The 24294-nt window shown below is 47.7% G+C and overlaps 1 protein-coding gene across 8 annotated transcripts in view; it reads right to left on the bottom strand.

Moving 5' to 3' along the window:
* Positions 1-288: 288 nt before the first annotated feature.
* Positions 289-24294, bottom strand: part of PROM1 (prominin 1) — a 135277-nt gene continuing 111271 nt past the window's right edge. For all 8 annotated transcript variants that reach the window (XM_070458089.1, XM_070458088.1, XM_070458091.1 and 5 more), the window contains 13 exons: positions 20695-20818; positions 18541-18644; positions 14602-14686; positions 12570-12716; positions 11804-11875; positions 11011-11103; positions 7775-7828; positions 7092-7172; positions 6928-6996; positions 3162-3254; positions 1649-1779; positions 1123-1164; positions 289-704 (listed from right to left, as the gene is read on the bottom strand). In XM_070458089.1, coding sequence (XP_070314190.1) covers positions 650-704; positions 1123-1164; positions 1649-1779; positions 3162-3254; positions 6928-6996; positions 7092-7172; positions 7775-7828; positions 11011-11103; positions 11804-11875; positions 12570-12716; positions 14602-14686; positions 18541-18644; positions 20695-20818 — 1150 coding nt within the window. In that variant the 3' untranslated portion in view covers positions 289-649. The remainder of the gene's footprint in view (positions 705-1122; positions 1165-1648; positions 1780-3161; positions 3255-6927; positions 6997-7091; positions 7173-7774; positions 7829-11010; positions 11104-11803; positions 11876-12569; positions 12717-14601; positions 14687-18540; positions 18645-20694; positions 20819-24294) is intronic.

Here is a 24294-nt window from a genome sequence, read left to right as displayed (position 1 = left end):
CTAGGAAGGGCCCTGATCCGACGACCGCTGTCCTTAGGAGGCGAGACACGCCAAGGGAAGCTCCAGGAGAAGACAGAGGCCGGGCCACACTCTTCCTCGGGCTTCCTGGGTGGAGCCAGCTCTGCTGACGTGTGGGTTTCAGACTTCCGGCCCCCGCTAAAGTGGGACACGTTGCTCTAAGTCAACCGGTTTGTGGGATGTGTTACAGCCCCCTAAGAGAATAATACAGAGACTTCATTGACATCTGTTGTTTGGGTCTATTTTTCAATGAAACGATTAGAGTCATAATTGTGAGATCATTCTTTTATTGTTCACACACATATCTGCTATTGATACTCGTTGAACTTTCTCTAACGGGGTCCAAGCTCCCATTCGATGAAATGTACCAAAATTCCTGTATTGTTCCAAAGGGTTAGTGGGAATTAATGAATGTGCTACATATTTAAACTTTAATGGGAGGCTCAGATGATAAAAGCACAACTTGTAAAAAAAAAAAAGACACCCGTTCTTTCCTCTCTTTGGCCGGTGGGCATACATTCCCTGTGATCTCACTGGGCTCTGTGAAGGCCTGGAGGGAGGTTACTTTCCCAACATTTGGAATCACTGCAGGTCAAGAACTGGTCAAGTTGGATCTGTTTACAAACTCTGCTCAAATTGTCTGAGTGCCTTGTTCTACAGGAGAACGGGTATTAGCATGGCTCATACTGTAACAAAAAAAATACACCAAAAACAGCATGTTATCATTAACAGGAATTCACATTATGGATTACAAAGACAACTTAATGGTTCTAAAAGTTATAGAACAATTTGTTACAGCTACAAAGAAAGTTAAGAGGTATATTTACATTTCCTTCCCATTAAAAAAAAACAGAGATATAAACCACTGTTTTATCTATTAATAAATTTAACATAGACAATTTTCTTTCATTCCACAAGGGTTTCTTCAGTATTCAGCCTGTGCCAGCTCCTATTTTAAGAGGCAACACTCTTTATATTTATTTGGGCATATCTGTTGCAGTTATGTAATTTTAATATTATTAATTCAGTTTTGAAAGTTCACCCTCTCATAATAAAGCCCTTCCCAGTCTCATCTTGGGAAATATGGCTTAAAAAAAGGCTTACGTTTTCATGGGTACAGTTTCAACCCTGGGTACAGTTTGAACCCTATCAAATACAAAAAAAGGGAGATAATTACAATTACAGCTCGACAGTTGCGCCCCACCACCCCCCCACACACATTTTTACTTTAATACAAATGCTGCCGAGCAAGTTCAGGAGAAACAGGTGTTGAGAAGGAGGTGAGCGGAGTCAGAATGAACACAGTTTGCACACAAGTTCACCAGGCAGAGAGTGAAGGGTGGAGCACGGAGTAGAATGAAAAGCAGTGAAAACAGTTACAAAGTAAAGTGCCAAGTCCCCGAGACAGAGGAACTGCAAAGAAGAAATAAGAAGGCTGATTAAGACAGCTGAGACGAGTAAGCAGGAGGAAAGATAGTGAAAATAAGTGTAAGAAAATCTTTACAAAGGAAACATCTGATGAGGGGTGATCCCGCCACTTTAGAAAGCAATCGAGTTCCACCCCATCAGAGCCCCTGTTTAACAAGCGCTTGCAGGGCGGTGCCGCTCAGAAACCACCGCAGCGTCTTACTTGCGCACCAGATCATCCTCATACACGTCTTCAGAATACATCCGACGGAGGTACTTGGCCAGCTTCACGGCGAAAATGAGAGCAGGAAGTAAAAGCAGAGTCGCTTTTCCTATGCCAAACCAAAACAGATTCTGGGGTGGGAAGAAAAAGGAAACCACGAGGCTTAGATGCTTGAAGATGGGAAATGGAAACAACACTGGCTTGGGGCGGGTGGATTTAATTTCGCATTTTTTAAAAATGAATTCTAATTTCATGAACTTCAGACAAGCCAACTACCGGCTGAAGGGCTAATCTATTATTCTAGTTCATTCCGTCTTTCTGAAAGCCTGGAATTGATCCTCTTCTATTTATTTTTACAAATGAGGCAGAGGCAGAAAGTGGTGAAGCGAGATTAAGCACCTAGGGCCCCTAAACTGGGAAGGGCCCTCCTCCATGGCTCCCCCTTGCGGCCAGCCACGGAGGCACGGACAGTGTGCAGACCGGAGCCCCATCCCGCATCCGAGCTGTTCACGCGATGGTGGCTGCTGAAACCTTCTGACTTTGCTCTGAATCTGAACACTGCGATGATAGGTAGCATCTCTCCCCCAAGACATTATTGTGTGAGGAAAACAGATACGATGATTTTGTGCACAGGAGGCTCCCAACAAACGTTCAGTGATGAATTGAACTGATCTTTAACAATGGTCACAGGCTGGATTCAATCCTGTTCTAGGAAACAACATTAAAGTAGTTTTTAAAAGATAGCTGCTGAGACTTCCCTGGTGGGACTCAGGCTCTGGGCTTCCAATGCAGGAGGCGCAGTTTCGGTGCCTGATCAGGGGCCTAGATCCCACTAGATGCCTCAACTAACAGTTGCAACTAAAGATCTCGCATGCAACTAAAGATCTCCCAGCACAGCTAAAGAAATAAATAAATATTAAAAAAAAAAAAAACTTATGGCTCTGCAAAAAAAAAAAAAAAGATAGCTGCTGATATTCCTAAGTCACATGTCCAGTAGTTAAGAATCTGCCTTCCACTGCAGGGGGCGTGGGTTTCATCCCTGGTCAGGGAACCAAGATTCCACATGATGCATGGTGCAGCCAAACAAAAAGAGTTTTCTTCATGGGGGTCTCCTGACTTGTGTAAATAAAGTTCTACCAACGAATGAAGATAGGCAGTAAGGACGTTGAATTTTCCAGCCTATTAGTATCACAACAAATTCATCTACAATTTATAGATCTTAGGTCTTGAATTCTACCACTGTAACAGACCCAAGCAGAAGCCTATTATTCTCTTTTTAAAAATTTTTTTTTTAATTTTTCTTTATTATTATCATTATTTGGCTGCCTAGCATGTAGGATCTCAGTTCCACGGCCAGGCATTGAAACTGCGGCCGTTGAATCAGGAACAGAGTCTCTTTCTGTTGGACCTCCTGGAGACCCAGAAACCTGTTTTCTGTTATAGTATGAACTATCTGGAGAAAGCAAAAGATGGTGAGTTCATTGTGTCTTCCTGCGAAAGACGAAACTCTTACCAGAGGGTCGACGATGTAGCTGCACAGAAAGACGTCAACAGCCGAATCCAGTGCAGTGGCCGCCGGTTTGCAGGCTGCAATCTGATGGGTGATCTATGGACATAAGAGACACAGGCAAACTTTGATGGAGCCACACCCACACAGTCCCATACAACGTTCAGCCCTGGATCTCCAGGCCCCCTGGATAAGGAACTGAGAGCTGATCCTATGGATGAGTTCTGCAACACATGAAAGCATGTGCTCGAAAACAAGACCCCAAGTCTCTCTGAGCCTCCGGTTTCAGCTCCCTCATCTGTTACTTGCTTGTTCCCTAAGTCGTGTCTGACTCTTTGAGACGCCATGGACTATAGACCACCAGGCTCCTCTGTCCATGAGAGTTCCCAGGGAAGAATACTGGCGTGGGTTGCCACTTCCTCCTCCAGGGGATGTTCCTGACCCAGGGATCGAACCCGTGCCTCCTGCATTGGCAGGTGGATTCTTTACCACTGAGCCACCAAGGAAGCCTCTAGAAAAAAAGGAGAAAGGGGTGGCAGAGGATGAGATGGTTAAATAGCATCACCAACTCAAGGGAAAATGAATTTGAGCAAACTCCAGGAGACAGTGAAGGACAGAGGAGTCTGGTGTGCTGCAGTCCTTGGGGTCCCAAAGCGTCAGACACAGCTGAGCAGCTGAAACATAGCGCTTGTTATTCGGAATAGTCAGACCCAGCCGGGTAGACCCTGGAGAGAATTAACAAGTACAGACACATGGCCAGCACAGTGACTCAGTCTGAATTTCTTACCTGACCCCTCTGTAATCTGACAAAGTATGTGGGAAGAAAATGGAAAGTTAAGTAATGAATACATGTACATTTTACAACAGGGGTTGGCCAACTTTTTCTACAAAGGGCCAGAATGTAAATATCTTAGGCTTTGTAGGCTAGGCTGAGACATATCTGTTGCTCCACTCTGCCATGGTGGGGTGAAAACCACCACAGATGAACAAATGGGTGTGGCGGTGTGCCAAGAAAACTTGATTTACAAAACGGGCAGGACCTGCGGACCCAGTCTGAGAAGACAGAAAATAAGGTACTCATTACTGAGGTCAGAGCCAACAGGTTTAATGAGCCACAGATGCTCCAAACCCATCAAGTTACGGCGACTCTATTCATTCACTCAAAAACTCCTGAGTAAGCAGAAGCTATTACACAGCTCTTCAGGGCAGGCGCGTGTCTTATTTCCTTTGCTTTACTGGTTGACTCACGTCCCCCTTATCATCCACCTTTACATGACAAGGCAACTCAGGTCATTAATAACCTTATGTTTCTCCTAGCTCAAACAAATTTATATACTCTCTTTATAGGCTTTTTCAAAGTGAGTTTTATAAAAACTGGGGGAAGGGTGCATACGGACTAGTGGAACAACACAGAAAGTCCAGAAGTAATCCCACCCCCTTAAGGGTGAAAGAGTCTATGACAAAGGAGGCCAGAATACACAATGGAGAAAAGACAAGCCCTTCCACTAGTGGTGCTGAGAAAACTGGACAGCTAGGTCTAAGAGAATGAAAGTATAACATTCTCTAACAACATATACAGAAGTAAACTCAAAATGGATTAACGAGCCAAGATTGGATAGTATGAAAATACCTAGAGGAAAACTTAGGCAGAACACTCTGACATAAATCGCGGCAATATTTTTTGGATCCATTTCCTTAGACTCTGAGGCTGAGAGTAATGTATACAAAAGCAAAAATAAACAAACGAGACCTAATTTAATTTAAAAGCTTTTGCACCACAAAGGAAACCATAAACAAAATGAAAAAACAACCTATGGAATAGGAGGAAATACTTGCAAGTGATGTGACCAACAATGGCTTAATTTCCAAAATAAGTTTGCACTGCTCAATACAAAAAAAAAAAAAACCCCAAACAACCCAATCAAAAAATGGGCAAGCACCTAAATAGACACTTTCCCCAAAAAGATATACAGATGGACAACAGGCACATGAAAAGACGCTGAACACTCCTCATTAGTAGAGAAATGCAAATCAAGACTACAAATGTGCTGTTGACTCTCACCAGTCAGAATGGCTATTATCAGCAAGTCTACATACAGTAAGTGCTGGAGAGGGTGTGGGGCAAAGGGAACCCTCCCCGGACTGTTGCTGGGAATGGGAATGGTGCAGCCACCGTGGAGAACAGTATGGAGGGGCCAAAACACTAGAAGCAGAGCTACCGTCTGATCCGGCGACCCCACTCCTGGACATATGTCTGGAAAAGACGGAACCTGGAGTTTGAAAAAACTGCAACACCCTCATGTTTACAAGAGCACTGTGGACGCCAGCCGTGACGTGGAAACAACTTCGTCCTTCAGGTACTGCGTGTGACCGACGTGTGGCCCCTTGTCCAGTGAGGAGACGCACGGAGGCGATGGTGGTGAAGGCAGTGCCGACCCGGGCCCCCCGCCTACCCTGGGTGTGCTGGCGGGCCAGCTCCAAGGAGACCCCAAGGCCTTCAGCTCTAGGGGTGGGGGGTGGGGGGCAGCAGAGACGCCAGGAAGCTGGGCTTTGGAGGAGAAGCAGGCCGGTCTAGAGGGTGGGGCCCAGGGGAAGAGGAGATGTGACACGCCCAGAGCATCGTGTAGAAAGAGAGGTGAATGCTTCCTGGAACCGAATTGCGGCTGGAAGGCGGGGTGAGTCAAGAGAGCAGGAGGAGGGCGCTCCGACAGGGAAGGGCTGGGAGCAGAGCCGGAAGAGCTCCTGTCTGCTCAGGGCGGCCTGTCTCCCCGCCTCACTAGACTTCCCGGGGTCCCTCCTGGCCAGCCGCCCCTCCCCCAGGGACTCGGCTCTAAGCCCACCCCCAGTGGGAGAGTCCTCAGTGGGGACCGGCCAAGAGCCCCAGGTGACAAAAGGCACTTGTGAGATGCTGAGTTCTCCACTGGCCGTGTGCTGGGAGCAACGTGCGCCACTGGAAACTTCACTCTGCTCCTCGACGTCTCTCTTTCTACCGACTCCTGGAGACCCAGCTTTGTGGACTGACTTTTGCCCCCCACATGTTCCCAGGGTAAAATCCTAGCTCCCTGTGCCTCTGAATGCAACTGTATATGGAGACGGGGTCTTGAAAGAGGCGATTCAGTTACACTGAGGTCGCTAAGATGGCCCTGATCCAGCAGGACCGCTCTTCATATTAAATAAAAGAAGAAGAAATTGGGACACAGGCTCATGCAGAGGGGAGACTCCGTGGAAACACAGGAGAAGCCACGGAGAGGCCTCAGAAGAAACTAACCTGCCCACACTTTGAACCTGGACTTCCAGCCTCCAGAATCTTGAGAAAATAAAACTCCTATTGTCTAAACACTGAATCCACAAATACATCAATGACGTGTTAATCGCAGGTTCAGTGCTGCCCGGGGCGTGGACAAACCACAGCTGCAAATGGCCCCTACAGTAAGGAGCTGGTGGTTCAGCAGGGGAGACACAGTGGAGGAGGCCAGAATTCCTGGAGCAAGCAGCAGGGGAGCCGGGGTGGGGGGCGGTAGGACGTGGGGGTCAGCCGTCCATGACGGCGGACCCGGGAAGGCACCCAGGATGGGCAGTGCTTGTGTGACTTCTCATGGTTTCCTCCGCCCGTGGGCCCTAGGTGCAAGGTTTACTTATCCCCTGTCTAATTTCTGAATCCTGGTTTTACCCTAGAAAATGACATGTCCCCAGACATGGAACCCCGCATTCCAGCCGCAATCCGAATCTGGGAAACGTTCACCCTTAGGTTCATCAAAGACACGCCACTTACGGCCATCTTGACCCACTGCAGGTAACGTTCAAAGTAGCTTATTATCTTAATCCCGAACTGCTTACTTTCCTGGAAAGACATCAAAGAGCAACAAGGCCGTTAAAATGACTCTAGAGAAGCATGGGGCTATGGCTGCACACCCCCCTACTGGTATAACAACTTACTTCAATGACAACTTTGGCCAGCTGGCTGGTGAGAAAGTACTGGGTGGAATTCAAAAAGAAAATGATGTTGGATACTCTGTCCTGCAAAATACAGCAACGGGCGACACAGTGTCAAGAGACACAGGGTTTCACCAGACAGTTTGTATATCGATGCAAATACAGTTCACGCAGCCCCAAAGCACCATGAGTTGCCAGTGAAGACTGTACTAGCAGTTCATGGTTAGTGATCCCCCCCAGCTTTGGCTTCCCAGGGCATGGGTATACGGCCCCACTCCGTGATGAACCTGGCTGTGTGAAACTTGTTTTGGCAGATGGAATGTGGTTGGGCTCGCCCCGTGCTGGTTTGTGAGAACGAAAATTTGTGGGCCGCAGGCACTGAGGTTTGGAGGCTGTTTGTGAAGCTGCAGCATCTCTGTGAAAGTGACCCACGGGCCGCCTACACTTGCGTTGTACACGTCCACACACGGCTTTCCGCTGAGTAGACAACAGTGTGGCAGGATGCAGTCTGCATTTGCAGAAGTCTTTTAGAAAGGGGAGGACAGGGAAACCCAGTCTGGTGTTTAAAATGGGTGGATAACTGAGACTTGATTTACTCAAAATAACTGCAAAACCCAACACCTCTGAAAGTCTGCGTGTACTTTTGTAACAAGACCCCAAGACAGAGAAAGAAAACACATCCTTACCCTCAATTTGCTGGTCCTGTGATGAAGCCCCTTCATTTGCTGGTGCATGATGCTCTGGTGAACAAACACAGTTCATATTTCCCGGTAAGTGAAACTCGAAGATCACATGATCTTTGTGTCCACCCCTCCCCCGCACCCCCACGCCAAGTCAGCCATCAAATCTGACCTTACTCTGTGATAGTTTCATTCAAGAAAAAAACACCAGACACGGGGAATGATATGCACCTCCCATATCTGGGTGTAAGAAAACCTGAAGAAGAAAATCAGAATCCATCTTCTGGTGCTCTGATGGGCAGTTACATGTGACAGAGCCACACGACCCTTCTGAGGCGGGTTGTTCAGAGTAAAACCTGCCCCACAACAGTGGCTTCGTTTGCCTGGTTTAGACGAGCGGTTGGCAGACTTTGTCAGTTCAGGGCCAGATAAGAAGTATTTTCGACTTTGGGGACCACACTCTCCGAATCTCTCCACTCTGCCCTTGGAGCCAGGAGCAACCACAGAGCGTCTGTGAACAAAACCAGCCTGGCTCTGCTCCAGGAGGGCCTTGCTTCTAGCAAACAGGTGGCAGGAGGGGCATTCCCAAAAGCCCCATGGTTCCGACTCCGCGCTTACACTGCTGGGGACCTGGCTTCAACCCCTCGCTGGGGAAATAAGATCCCGAAAGCCACAGGCCATGGCCAAAATTAATTAATTAATCAAATACAAAACAAGGAGCAGGCTGGGGGGCATCCAGGGGCTACAGTTTGCAAAGCCCTGGCTAAGGTCATAGGTCATATCTATAGAACAACTTGCCTAACTGTAGGTCAGCACAACTCTGCAAAGGCCAAGGAGGCCTGTGTCTACTGGAAGGAAAGCATTAAGGGACATGTCCAAACTAACTTAAAATGTTAACAAATTTGTGCAGTGCATAAAGGATAGCACAAAGAGAACCGTGATGAGCCCAAACACAAATGAAGAAAATTCTAGAGGACTTTGTGAATTAGAAAGTCAAGAGGGAACATGAAGAAAGAGAAGTCTACAAGCAATAAATGCTGGAGAGGGTGTGGAGAGAAGGGAGCCCTCTTACACTGCTGGTGGGAATGCAAACTAGTACAGCCGCTATGGAGAACAGTGTGGAGATTCCTTAAAAAACGGGAAATAGAACTGCCATATGACCCAGCAATCCCACTCCTGGGCATACACACCGGGAAAACCAGATCTGAAAGAGACACGTGCACCCCAGTGTTCATCGCAGCACTGTTTATAATAGCCAGGACATGGAAGCAACCTAGATGCCCATCAGCAGACGAATGGATAAGAAAGATATGGTACATATACACAATGGAATATTACTCAGCCATTAAAAAGAATTCATTTGAGTCAATTCTAATGAGATGGATGAAACTGGAGCGCATTATACAGAGTGAAGTAAGCCAAAAAGATAAAGACCAATACAGTATACCAACGCATATATATGGAATTTAAAAAGATGGTAACGATAACCCTATATGCAAAACAGAAAAAGAGACACAGATGTACAGAACAGACTTTTGGACTCTGTGGGAAAAGGCGAGGGTAGGAAGTTCTGAGAGAATAGCATTGAAACAAGTATACTATCAAGGGTGAAACAGATCACCAGCCCAGGCTGGATGCATGAGACAAGTGCTCAGGGCTGGTGCACTGGGAAGACCCAGAGGGATGGGATAGGGAGGGAGGTGGGAGGGGGGATCGGGATGGGGAACACATGTAAGGAAGTCCATGGCTGATTCATGTCAATGTATGGCAAAAACCAGTACAATACTGTAAAGTAATTAGCCTCCAACAAATAAAAATAAATGAAAAATAATAATGATGAAAAAATAAATAAAATGTAAATCCCATAAAAAAAATAAAATAAAAACTAGTTCTAGAAGATTCAAAATTCGGAGTCAAGCCAACGAATAAGCTCCTTCAAAGCTGAGCAGGCTGACTCTGGAAGCTGGTTCCCCTGACAACTGCATACATGACCCCCCGCCCCAAGCACACATCAAGCATAAGAATAATGGCTCCTGTTTGCAGAGTCCCTCTGGGGTGTCAGATCCTTCATCGCCAAGAGCCAGGTAACAGTGAGGCAAGGAGCCCTCCTCCTGCTTTTAAACGAAAAACTAAAGCTACCAGTCTCGGGAGAGGCAGAAGCAAGACTTGAAATCAGGTTGACATGACTCAAGAGCTTATGTTCCTTCTCTGCTTCCTTTCTGGCCTTTAAGAAAGAAGCCAGAGGGTAGTGAGAATAAAAAGAAAGGAAGGAATTGAGAGAGAAAGACTGACAAATATACACAAGCGTGTGTAAAACAGATGGCCAGTGTGTGAAATAGATAGCTCCCTGCTGTACAGACAGGGAGCTCAGTGCAGTGCTCTGTGATGACCTAGACGGGTGGGATGGAGTGGGCGGGCGGAGCGCTCAAGAGGGAGGGGGGATATTCGTATACAGACGGCTGCCTCACCTTGCTGTAGCACATAAGCTAACACAGCACTCTAAACAGACTATTGGTGGTGGTGTTTGGTCACTAAGTCATGTCTGACACTTTGCAACCCCATGGGTTGTAGCCCTCCAGGCTTCTCTGTCCATGGGACTTCAGAGGCAAGAATACTGGAACAGGCTGCCGTTTCCTTCTCCTGGAGATCTTCCCAACCCAGGGGTGGGACACACGTCTCCTGTATTGGCAGGCAGATTCTTTACCTCCGAGCCACCAGGGGAGCCCAAAGCAATGATGCCCCAATTTTTAAAAAATTAATTATTCAAAACAAAAAAAAAAGAAGAGAAAAGTGAGAAAGTCGGATGGAAGACAGGAGGGAAGACGCGGGGAACAGGGAGCAGAGCTACGTGCAGACAGAAGGGACGTCGCATTGCCATCAGGGATGTCATGGCAAGGTGTGAACGCAGAGATAAAGCAGGTAAGACCGAGTCCAGCACTCTACCACCTGCATGGCGTAGGGGAGCATTTAAGGCCATGACAAGTGAGAGCAAAACGGATGGAGGCAAGTGCGCATTTAAGCTGTTCACACACAGATAGGAAAAGGTAGAAAAGGAGGTATGAACATTGAAAACGCGGCCTCGTCAAAGCCCAGCTACCATCATTTCTTTCAAAAATAGCTCCGCTTCTTAGCCTGAGGTTAACTGAATTTGACCTGCGTGTGAGACACAAACCTATCACTGGGCTGGGTGGAACAGACTTTGCACAGGCCACAGTGAAAGAGCAAAAGGTGTAGATTCTCACCATTGAATTCTGCAAAGGGACGACTTGGTTCTGATGGATATTTCTTAAGGTATCTACGTGATCGTTCAAGCTGGTTTTCAAGTTTCCTGGGGGCTACAAAGAAAAGACAGTCAATAAACATTAGTACCTCCTTCCAGACTCTGGAGCACTCTCTCTAGTCACCACCAGACACATGGATAAAGCCCTTCTTATATGATGATGGGCTTGGAGGGATGGTCCTGAGACGCCCGTAGTCCATAGCGTGGACAAGAGTCGGACATGACCGGGGCATTGAGCACCGCCTCCTGAGTCCAGGGTCCTGACCATCATGCTCTGCTGCTTCAGGAAAGAGACCAGTTGCAGCCATTTGTCACCAACCAGCAGAGTAGCTGGTGACGGGGAAGCTTAAAGGGTTTGAGGTGCTCTTTGCCCTTCCGCATCCGCTCATCCTTGGAGCCGTAAAGCACCAAGTGGGATCTCGCTCCCATGTCCAAGTTACCATTCCTTACACTGCAAAAATATGCGTGCACCTATGCTGGGCAGTGGAGGGGGGAGGGCATGAAAGCAGACCAGTGCTAAAGCGGTGGGGCCGGGGACGGCCTTGGAACGCCGCCCTGGGAAGCTTCACAAGCTCACGGACTATCGGGCCACACAGCAGTGGCCGCTGGTGGGAGCTTCTCAACAGGCATGGAGTGGCATTTTTATACCAGGGACACCTGCGGTGCCAGGAACCTCTCCCTGGCTCCTCTAAGAATGGTACTGACCTTCACCCTCTACAGCAAGGACAGCCTTGAACAGGATCCTCTCTACTCACCAGCTGGTTGGCTTTTCTTTGGAGGTTGTTTGCAAATGACATAAGATTTACTCTTGTGGGACTTCTCTCGGTCTACAAAAGAGGTGTAGAAAACTGTGATATGGAGATGGGATTTTTAAGCCTTAACCTGTAACATGCAGAAGGAAATGGCAACCCACTCCAGTACTCTTGCCTGGAAAAATCCCAAGGACAGAGAAGCCTGGCGGGCTACAGTCCATGGGGTCACAAAGAGTCGGACACGACTTAATGACTAAACAACAACAACCCGTAACAGGCAACAGAGTGAATGTGCGTCCATAAACACAAGGTAAGCTAGACACCCCTGTGTTATTTACACATACAAAACAGCATAATTTGCTTTCAACCATACAGAGAAACAAAGTACCTGCTGTAATGGACATGAATCTCGAAAAACCCAGGCTACGTGACATGGACCAGTGAAGGTCATCAGACAAGAAAAGGGCACCCCACTCATGAAATATCCAGAATAGGTAAATTCATAGAAGCCAGGGGCTGGAGTGGGAGACGGGGCACAATTACTTACTGGGAGTGGAGCTTTCTGTTGAAGGTGATGAACACACATTAGAACTACTTAGAGACGGCAGTAGTGTAACATTGCAATTATACTAAATGCTAGTGAATTATTCAGTTGGTAATAAAAGAATTAATTAATGTTGTGCAAATCTCATCTCAGTTAATGAAAAACAAAAAGACAAACAAATAAAAAAAACATGCAAAGGATCACCCGGGAACACGCAGGTCATACCGCGTTTATGTAGGCAGCATAGTCTATTTTGTCTATTCCCGAAGAGCTGATATCCATAAGGGTTTTCCTTCCTGCTTCATCCAGCAGTTCTATATCGTTAATTATTAAATTCATATTCTCCAAATTACTATTTATGTCTCCAGTATGCTGCAGTTAAAAAAAAGAAAAGATTAGTAAGTTCACCCGTCTCCAAAAATGTCACTGATTTAATGCTTTAAAGGAGCAATAAAATTACTCAGGCCAAAAATAAACGCACCGGCACCTGACTGACATGTCGTCCTCGTTTTCTTGTCTTCCCTCCCAGCCCCTCCCCAACTCCCAGCCTTCTTCGCTGGGCCCCAGGCCAAGCACCATGTGAGGACCTGGGATGCAAAGCAAAAGCCTGCTACATCTCCCCCCTCCAAAGACCTCAAAGTGAAGAGGCGGACTGTGATAAAGGCACATGAACTGCATCAGGACACGACCCTTGCAAGGCAGGGGGCTGGGGAGGGCTTCCGAGAGAGGTGGCTGGGGAGGGCTTCCGAGAGGAGGTGGCCTGGGAGGGCTTCCGAGAGGAGGTGGCTTCTGACCAAGTCTTGACAGACAGAGGTGCCAAAAGGGGCCTGGCGGGCTGCTTTCCAAGGGAAGGAGGTGGCCTGCCCTGGACTGGCTAGTAAAAACACTCTAGATCACGGGCATGCGGTTGGTGACTGTGGGGTCTTGTGTGTCCAAGGCACCGCTCATCATTGAGAAATGGCATCATGAGTGAGTGAGCAGAGGGCATCCCTTTGGGGCCTGACTGCAAAATGGTATTATATTTATGAGTGCATGCAAGGTATGTCTAGAGAAGAGAATACGAAATTTGTACACAGCTTCCAAATAAGCCTCTTGACCTCTGAAGACCCTCAGGCCATCTTGACCTCACGGCGCCCCTTTGGTGATGCCTCCGTACGAAGCCGTGGGGCTTGGGGAACCACCTCTTTCTTCGACTTTCCTTGATATCTGCTTCTACGTTCGAAGCCCAGAAGACACCAGCTTCCTTAGCTTCTTTCCTACACAGCAGAGAAAGCCGGCAGGCCTCTAGGCATGAGGGAGTGGGCACCACCTAGCTAAGGGCACCGGAGGCCTGGGCCGCTGGAGCCCCCGGCCCCTTCCCCAGCCAGTGCGCTCCGCAGGGGCCTCTCCTCGGTGTCTGAAGGCTCCAGACTCGGCTGGGGGCCGGGGTGAAGGAGGAAAAGTGGTCATCCACTCTGTCCCTTTCCACCCTTGCTGCCATGCTGTGTCTCGCCAAGGGCCCATCTAGGAGCCCTGGGGTCCCGCCACCATTCACACAGAGTAAGGACTCTGTGGGCCACTGTTCTTGTCCCTCATCAGTGATGTGACAGAAAGGGGTGGCTGGTCTGGGAGAGTCAATGCCCGGGAAGCAAGTAGGGTTTGTGCCTCCAGGGACTCAGACATTCAGCAAGCTAAACTCTTTCCCCGGGAAGGGTCTGCGGGGAGAACCCTGGAGATGCTTTTGCTCCATTCAGAGGAGAAACTCATGTCTCAGAAAGTCAGCTGGTCGGGGGTGGCGCCAAGGTCTTGGAATTAGATAGACGTGAGGGTTGCACAGCCTTGCAAATGTATTAAAATCACTTCAAAACAGCTCATCTTATCTAATGTGAAATCCACCTCAAAAGAGAAAACGGGGACCACTGAATTTGGTAAAGAAACATGTCGATTTCCTGATTGGTCCTAATTACTCACCTCGGTTGGAGAAGGAAATGGCAACCCACTCCAGTACTCTTGCCTGCAAAATCCCATGGATGGAGGAGCCTGGTGGGCTACAGTCCATGGGGTCGCAAAGAGTCAGATACGACTGAGCGACTTCACTTTCTTTCTTACTATAGTTCCTTTTGGAGAAGGAAATGGCAACCCACTCCAGTGCTCTTGCCGGGAGAATCCCATGGGCAGAGGGGCCTGGTGGGCTACAGTCTATGGGGTTGCAAAGAGTCGGACACAACTAAGCAACTGACACACACACACACACACACACACACACACACACACTCACCTTTGTAATGTTGAGCTCTTCACTGACATTGTAGATGTGGTCGAGCTTAAGTGTCGCATAAAGGCCTTTGTTATCTTTGCAGTCACTGAGGGAATAAACAGAGAAATCAGGATGCAAAAGGGCAGTTGTGGCTACCTCTGTTTGCTGTGAAGGATGGAGAAAAAGGTTAACCGTCCATCTTTGTTTAATCTGTGAATATGAACACGACATGGCAGCTGGGTGTCAATGCAGTAAGCTGCCACCAGTGTCCCCAGGAATCCCCTGGGGGGCCCACCATTCCTGACGCCTTTATCTCTTCTCCTTCATGTCCCACGTTTGGAACAGATACAAGGTGAAAGGTGAAAGTGAAGTCGCCCAGTCGTGTCTGATTCTGCCACTTCGTGGACTGCAGCCCACCAGGCTTCTCCGTCCATGGGATTCTCCAGGCAAGAGCACTGGAGTGGGCTGCCACTGCCTTCTCCAGGGGACCTTCCCGACCCAGGGACCAAACCCGGGTCTACCACACTGCAGGCAGACGCCTTACCCTCTGAGCGACCAGGGAAGCCCGCAAGAGGACAGGTAAATCCTACAGCCTTAGTGCTCTGAGCGATAACAAAGTTTACAAACTGGGAAGACACAAACTCTAACCCAGAAAGAACAACACACGTCAGAGAGACGTGTGTTGCCACGCGTTATCCTTATGAAAAGATTTAATAAATATTAGAAGACTCTCTCGGGCTTCCCTGGCGGCTCAGTGGTAAAGAATCCACCTGCCAATGCAGCAGACATGGGTCCGATCCCTGATCTGGGAGGATTCAACATGCCATGGGCCAACTAAGCCCATGAGCCGCAACTACTGAACCAGTGCTCCAGAGCCTGGGAGCCACAACTACTGAGCCCGTGTGCCCTAGAGCCTGTGTTCTGCAACAAGAGAAGCCACTGCAACGAGACGCCCGTGCAAGGCAACAGAGTGTAGCCCCTGCTCACCACAGCTACAGAAAGGCCTGCTCACCAACGAAGAACCAGCGCAGCCAAAAATAAGTAAATAAAACTTTATCCACTGACTTCCTGGCAGTCCAATGGCTAAGACTCTGCACTCCCAATGCAAGGGTCCTGGGTTTGATCCCTGTTCAGGGAACTAGATATCTCATGAAGCAACTAACAGTTTATGTGCTACAATTACAAATCCTGTGGGCCGCAATTTATTAAGCCAAATAAATAAATTCGCTGTTAGTCAGTTGCTAAGTCATGTCCCAGGCACTGCCAACCCATGAACTGCAGCCCACCAGGCTTCCCTATACTTCACTATCTCCTAGGTTTGCTCACATTCATGTCCACTGAGCTGGTGATGTTATCTAAACATCTCATCATCTCTCATCCCCTTCTCCTCCTGCTTTCAATCTTTCCCAGCATCAGGCTCTTTTCCAATGAGTCGGCTCCTTATATCAAGTGGCCAAAGTATTGGAGCTTCAGCTTCAGTGTCGGTTCTTCTAATAAATACTCAGGGTTGATTTCCTTTAGGATTAACTGGTTTGATCTCCCTGCTGTCCAAGGGGCTCTCAGGAGTCTTCTCCAGCACCTCAATTCAAAAGCATCATTTCTTTCATGCTTAACCTTATGATCCAACTCTCACATCCATACATGATTATTGGAAAAACCATAGCTTTGGATAAACAGACATGTCATGTCTCTGCTTTTTAATATGGTATCTAGGTGTGTCATAGCATTCCTTTCAAAGAGTAAGCGTCTTTTAGTATCATGGCTGCAGTCACCATCTGCAGTGATTTTGGAGCCCAAGACAGTAAAACCTGTCACTGCTTTCACTTTTCCCCCATGTACGTGCCATGAAGTGATGGGACTGGATGCTATGATCTTAGTTTTTTGAATGCTGAATCTCAAGCCAGCTTTTTCACTCTCCTCTTTCACCTTCATCAAGAGGCTCCTTAGTTTCTCCTCACTCTCTGCTATTACAGTGGTATCATCTGCATATCTGAGGTTGTTAAATATTAAAAAAATGCTCTATCAAGCCCCCTCCTGACCATCTCCCTCCACATTTCCAGGGTTGAGCTCTACCTACTAAATCTAAGGTTGGACTAAGGGTAGGAGACAGGGACAGGCTGACAAAGATCCACTTTGGCTGTAAACCTAACTTGGCCTCACCTCTCCTAACTTCTCTGAAACGTGGCAAATGCCTTCTCCAGTGAGCTCAGCAGGGTGGCCACACCCTTGCACATCCTTGCCACCCAGATGACCTCGTCCTGGGTGCCGCTTCCTTGTGCAGCGTCCTCGAGGGACGCCTGGGAGAAGAACTTCCCAGAATCCTGGGAGGGGTGACGCTCCTCTCCAGGGAACCCCAAGCAGACTGGCATTGGTGATACACCGTTCAGGAAGGAACGGAGAGTTCTGCCGGAGACAGAATCCCAAAGAGCTGGCACAGGAGGCTGAGAAGCTTGGCTTCCTTCTCTCAAGCCTGGTGAGGGTTTCATTTGTTGCATTCATTGGAGGGCGCAGAGACTCCAATGGATTCAAAGTGTCTTCCTAGAACACTGTTTGAGAAGGCTCCTGTGACCCTCTGGGCAAAGCAGAAGACCCCAGGTGGTCAGCAAGTCTGCCATGGGGGCCGGGCGCCAGGAGGATGGACCCCTGTGCTCTTTACTCACCGTCTAGTTCCCTGGCAGTGAGGGGAGCTGGTGATACTCAGCTGACTTCAGCGGGATACTGAAGCGACAGGAAGGGGACCACGTGATCACAGAGGCCCTGGGGGTGGAGCCGGGCCTGGGGCCCAGGCGGCCTGATTCACAGCCTGGTCCTCAGGCTACACCACTATCAGCCCCCGAGAGACTCGACCTGATAACAGATGTTCGCATATGGAGGGCTGGGGAAGTCTTTCCGGCTTCTGCGAGACCTAACTCAAATTTTATGCTAACTAAAACAGATTGCTTGTGGCCTGTCAAAGAGACATTTGTATGTCAGCTTACATACAATGAAATTATGAAAGAAAAGGGTGCACTGACCAGGAGAATGTACCCATCAAAATAAAGATTAAATGTTTCCCTCCCTGGGACATCAATGCTGGTCCTTCCTTGGTGATAAGACTGCCCTTCAGGTGCCAAGGCCATGCTGACTCACCGTATATATACTGATCTGTTTTGTTATTTGAAATCTTTAATGGATGTATCCCTGACTTTAATGTTACTTGTCCTGACAAAATATAAAACTGTGCCCAAAGCCATAGTTTTTGGAACAACTCCTCAGAGCTGTCTCCCTGGCTAGAGTCCTCAGTTTGGCTCACATAAAACTCTTTCCTATTCCTATTAAAGACTGTGTATTTCTGTTCTTTGCTTTTTTTCTGCTGTCCCACAAGGCTTTCGGGATCTTAGCTCCTGAGCAAAGGATGAACCTGGGCTCTGGCAGTGGAAGGATTAAGTCCTAACCACTGGACCTCCAGAGAAATCCCATGCTTATCATTTCCACTGACAGACTCATCCAGTGAATTCTAAATTGTTATACGGCGTTTACCTGGGGTCAGGGTGGTTCTCAAACAAGAGTTTTCCCAGGGTCCCATGAATGTATTTTAGGGTCACCTCTACCAATGAGAAGGAAATGGCAACCCACTCCAGTATTCTTGCCTGGAGAATCCCAGGGACAGAGGAGCCTGGTGGGCTGCCATCTATGGGGTCGCACAGAATCGGACACAACTGAAGCGACTTAGCAGCAGCAGCAGCTACCAATGAATTTTAGTGATAAAGACAGAGTGACTTGGGATGCACCATCCTAAGTCCTAGAGGGTTTTACGGGGAAGAATGCCTTTTTGGTCTTACTGCTGAGACCAGAGACTGGCTTACGTCTGAAATTGGAAAGTTGACCATACAAATGAAAGACATGTTGAGAGCGAAATTCTCACTGTAAAAACACAACATTCTAAGTAGCAAAAAAAATGCATAATGCAATTATTCATACCTGTAAACTTGTTCAAAAGTGAGATTAATATCTGGTTTGTTAAATACTAGGCCAGAGAGATAGTATTTCCAATCCTCATTTAGTAAATATGGAGTGTCCAAAATCTAGAAGAAATTTAAAGACAGTTTTACACTAACATACATGCATATAATTAAATGAATATTCTGTTAAACATATAATGTTTGGGATATTTTTATTTATATCATGATTTACTTCATTGATTTTCAACTTTAAACTAGAAAATAAAAGTGTGACTGGAATAGACAGATCACTGGGTAGAAACCACAGGAATTATTAAGAGTATGTTTTTGAGAGGAACATTTAAGCAAAATAAAGACTAGACATGGCTGAAGAATAATTTGATTCAGAATATCTAATAGAAAGCCATGAAGCAGTAGACCCAGCTCTTCACTCTTTCTCCCTAGACAAATGGAGTTAAATCAGGCACATTCTTCAGCTTCACGTTATGTAATTTTAAGATGGGCTAATGAGTATATGGGAGAAAGCAATGGCACCCCACTCCAGTACTCTTGCCTGGAAAATCCCATGGACGGAGGAGCCTGGTAGGCTGCAGTCCATGGGCCTGCTAAGAGTCAGACACGACTGAGCGACTTCACTTTCACTTTTCACTTTCATGCATTGGAGAAGGAAATGGCAACCCACTCCAGTGTTCTTGCCTGGAGAATCCCAGGGACAGGGGAGCCTGGTGGACTGCCATCTATGGGGTCACACAGAGTCGGACACGACTGAGTGACTTGGCAGCAGCAATGAGTACATGGCTGTATACAACTTGAGTGTAAATGGGAAATACCCTCACTTTTCAAAATATTCTCCTCTACTTTTAAAGAACTCCTTTTTAACAACTTAACGTAGAATAAAAGATGAGGAAGTTGGGCTTGATGCATTAATTTTTTTTATCAAGAGGCCACATGGAGATAGTGTGACAAACTGATGCTCCCAACTGAATTTTCCTGAACCAAGTGAGAAATTAAAAAACCTCCACAACAACTGGTTTATCTTAGGAGTCCCCCACCTGATTTTATAACAGATATGAGGGAGACGAATAGGTACAATGAAACAGGAAAGTGGAAACACATTTTTAAAATCAGAATAGGGAGAAAAACACTGGGAAGTCAAAATGAGAAGACAGACCTGTAGATCAAAACGTCTTCGTTAGTTAATGAAGCTAAACTTGGATATGGTGCCCTAAAACCTGAAGTACTTGGCTGCAGAGGGAGAAAGTGAAGTTCAAATTTAATTCCCCACTACCTCATCAGATTTCCACCAGGGACAACCCTCCGCCATGAGGTGTGCCATTCAGCAGTCCCCTTCACGTCAACGTTTTTTGAAGATTTATTTATTGGCTGCATCTGGTCTTATTGCAGCACGTGGACTCTCTAGGTGTGGCTCGCGGGCATCACAAAGGCTTAGTTGCCCACGGGCGGTGGGATGTTAGTTCCTCCACCAGGGATCGAACCTGAGTCCCCTGCATTGCCAGGTGGATTCTTAGCCACTGGAATGCCAGGGAAGCAGGTAAGTCCCCTCTTTCATTGCAAATTTAGGGCCCTTCCACCATCTGTGTGGGCAACTGTCATCTGGGAAGTTCTTTGAAACATCAGAAACCTCTTGAGGTATGGTAGGAACCTGGAAAATTTATCCTCTAATATTCCACATTTGGGAACTACTTCTGAGAAGAACTGTATTCTCCCCGAATATGACACCCAGCGTTGATGAGTAAGCCTTAACTCCTGGGACGGATTTCACTGACATTAAAAAAAGAATACAGTTGACTTTTCAACATGGGTTTGACCTGCAAGGATTCACTTATATGTGAATTTCTTTCAGCACTAAATAATACAGTGCCACGTGGTCTGAGGTTGGTAGAATCCGAGGAAGGGTATATGGAGTAACCATGTGAACAGAGGCTGAATATAAGTGGAATGCCCAGAGGATCACCACCCCCAATGCCCTGGTGTTCAAGGGTCATCTGTATGGCCTTATTTTCTTTTTTTTTGCTCTGACATATGAAATCTCAACCTACTGAATACAAACCAGGTGCTCACCTTTTTACTCTTGAAGAAACCCACTAGGTTTGGGGGGAGCATAAAAGCTTTGGCTCAAGCCCTGTGTAATGGACACATGATCCATATTTACCTGGAAGAACTTCTTATTTCTGTAAGGCTCACAGACCAGATTTTCCAAATTTCCACCAGTGACAAACATCAGCACCACGATGGTCATGACTATCCAAGAAAAGAAGAAACTGAATCCAACCCCACTGGAAAAACAAACAGACAGGAAAAAAAAAGTTAATTCTACAGGCAGTTATTCACTATTACCAGAACTTACTCATTCTACCTATTCCACATATAAAATGACCTGGGACATCAGCTTTCGGCAGGTTAACCCCGGTTCAGCCTACCCAGGGATGCAGACAGGAAGTGCAAGGAGCACCTTAGGGGGATACTGGGCCCTGGGTCCCTGGCCTGCCTGCAGCCCAGCACCGTGGCGCAGATGCGGACCTGGGGTCACCTGAGGGAGCCAAGGCTGTCCAGTGAGTGAGGAGGCTGTAAGTTAGTGTCCGTGGAAAATGCTGATAGGACGGAAATCCTATCAGCAAACAAAGGACGCTGCAGCCATCACCGTCCCATTACACCTGCCCCAACGGTGAGCCCTGCCCGGCTCAGTATAGAAACAGGATGCCCATCCCCCATATGGCCATCACCCGCTGCAGCCACCCCCGAAAGGACGCCGCCTGAGGAGACTCAGGAGGACAGAGCATAGCACCCGGGCCCCCGGATAGCTGAGGTGCTTGTTGCAGGAATGTCAGTGACCCCAGACCGTGTGGCTTTCTTTTTTTTTTTTAAAGAGATGAATCTGTAGACATGCCACCTGCATTGTAAGATTTTATTTTTAATTTGTAGAATGTTGTGCTGGTTTCAGGTGTACACAGCAAAGTAAATCAGTTGTGCCTATACATATGTCCACTGTCTTTTTTTTTAAGATTCTTCTCCTATATGGGCCATTACAGAAGACTGAGTTCCCTGTGCTATGCAGCAGGTCTTATTAATTATCTATTTTATATACCGTAGGGTGTGTGTCTATCCCAATCTCCAGTTTATCCCACCACGCTTTACTCCCTGGTAACCATACATTTGTTTAGTCCGTTCCTGACTCTATTGCTGTTTTACAAATAAAAGTTCATTTGTACCCTGTTTTGTTAGATTCCACATAGGAGCAACCTCACATAACATACTGAGTGAAGTAACTCAGACCCAGAGAGACCAATCCCACGTGGTTTTCTTTAATCAGCACTAATCTTCTGAGGCTCTGAGGGCCGGGTCTTTGTCAGAAAAACTCCTCTGTATCCTGGCTCCTCCCTCACCTCTTCAGAGCGGTTCCCTCAGAGCGACTTGAGAGGCTGTGTCCTGGCCTTCAGTCCTCAGTTTTGTCCACCAAATACAACAGAATTCCCAGCTTTTAGGGGGTGCGTTTTTGTTTTTGTTTTTCAGTTGATAGCAGGAAATGTACTCTGGGGAGTTTGAAAGCGGCAGATGTATTCAGATATTCAGAGGGATGCCGACAGAGAAGCACTGTGAAGGACAGCCCAAGATGGTGGGCAGGGGCATCCAGCGGGGAAGGAAGAGTGGTTCCCTCAGAGCGACTTGAGAGGTTGTGTCCTAGCCTTCAGTCCTCAGTTTTGTCCGCCAAATACAGCGTAATTCTCAGCTTTTAGGGGGTGTGTTTTTTTCAGTTGACAGCAGGAAATGTACTCTGGCGAGTCTGAAAGGGGCGGATGTATTCAGATATTCAGAGGGATGCAGACAGAGAAGCGCTGTGAGGGACAACAGCCCAAGATGGCAGGCAGGGGCATCCAGCGGGGAAGCCTGGAGGATCCTGGGAGGGAAGGCCACTGAAGGTCTTTAACGGGAGGAACACTTCCCTCTGCAAAGACAAGCCCTCTTGGCCGCGTGTGAAGGGTGGATGGACAGGTGCCCACAGTGGAGGCTGTCAGGGAGCTGGCTGTTTCTGGCCCCGGATGGGGACCTGATGCAGCTGGGAGTGGTGGAGTGGAGTCAAGGGTGAAAGAGGGCTGGGCCGGGCGGAAGACACGGGCGGATGTGGTGAAGCTCGTGCGCTGGAGCTGAGGGAAGGGAACAGAAAGGATGCTCCAGGGCCCGTCAGCAGCAAGGACAGAGCAGGGAGAAGATGGGCTTTTACGAGGCCCTGTTTTCCGGGAGACGTGGCGGAGGAGATGCTGCGCAGATGCAGTCTGGGGTTTGGAGCACTGAGGCCTGGGGTGCAGACCTACTTTAGGGAGTCAGTGGCTTAGAAATGATGACTGACCCTTGGGGCGGCGGGGGAAAGCAGGGGCAAGCCTAGGACTGACTGGGCCTGGGGGGACCTCACCATTTGAGCAAGAAGTGGTGGAAAGACAGTCAGCAACGGAGACCAGGAGGCTCCTGGAGGCTCAGGAGGGTGGGAAGGAAACCAGGAGGGTGTGAGGTCACTGGGAGTTAAGGAGTGTTTGCAGAAGGAGGGGCAGCTGTTCCGTCACTGCTGTGACGTTCGAGAAGGACTCGGACAAGTCCACTGGGCTGGAGACACAGAGGTCACCGCTGATCTGACAGTGACAGGCAAGTAATCACGGTGGCTCGGGCTGGGCAGGAGGTGGGACACCAGGAAATGGGCAGCAGACGCAGGTCTTTATTTCAAGACGTCTGGGCAGAGAGGGGCGTTAGAGGGAAGGATGGGGTGTCTGCAGGGGTATTGTTCTCATTTCTACAGAGGGGAGAGCCCCATGTGGTGGCCAGTAGACATTCGCCACTGTACCCCATTCAGCCCCTACAACGCTCCCCAGAGCCTCGGAAGACACAGGATCACAGAGAAGCCAGGACTCCTCCTTTTAGATCTTTTCACTCGGACCCTCCTGGGAAGCAACGACTCTTGTTGGTTGTTAGGGACACCAGCTCTCTACTCCACAGCGTCAACCACTTTCAAAGAGCAGGTGGTGTTTTGGCTTGAAGCTGAACTAAACATACTCTTTCTCATTTCTACAAGCAAGTCAGTGATTAGAAGGAAGAAACAGCATTCTAGTTTGATGAGTCCATCCAGTTTTTGACCAGATGTCTCAAAAGATGCAGCATTCTGCCAGGCGTAGCAAAGTATGCCACGCTGAGGGGTGGGCTTCGACTGCAGACGCCCTCAGGGTGCAGACCACCCAGAATGCATCTGACAGCAATTGATAGCTACCAGCTTTCCCCTACTGCTGAGATGGGTCCTATGGCTCCTAAGTCATAGGTTTACATGTGACTCTAACATTTAGAGATTCCTTAACCTGAGACGTGAGTATTACATCCAAACTGAAGTGGCTCTCAGCCTCCCATCAGTTTGCTCATGACTCTGTTTTATTTTAATTTTTTGAAGCTAGATATCACATTTTTTTTTGCTTTCATTCCCCCCAAAAAGTAGAATACTTTTATGAAAGCTGGACCTTTTCAGAGCAATTTATTTCCTTCCTTCAATAATTAAAAAGATGTATCAACAACACATAAATCCACCATGAAAATACTGATAAAACAGCCAAGTGATAGGATTATTAAATTTTGAACATTAAATTAATCTTCTGTCTATAGCTGTGGACATTTAAACAAAAGGCCGGGCAAATACATTCTTCCTTGCCGGTTTAATTCCTGAAATTTAGGCATGGAAGCAAGAAGGCTTTTCCATGGGTGGAACTCTGTCCAGCTTTGT

The sequence above is a fragment of the Odocoileus virginianus genome, chromosome 29, assembly GCF_023699985.2.
Source record: "Odocoileus virginianus isolate 20LAN1187 ecotype Illinois chromosome 29, Ovbor_1.2, whole genome shotgun sequence".
In the NCBI taxonomy this organism is placed as follows: domain Eukaryota; kingdom Metazoa; phylum Chordata; class Mammalia; order Artiodactyla; family Cervidae; genus Odocoileus; species Odocoileus virginianus.
Note: the sequence above shows the minus strand (reverse complement) of the source record. Positions and strands in the feature narration are given on the sequence as shown.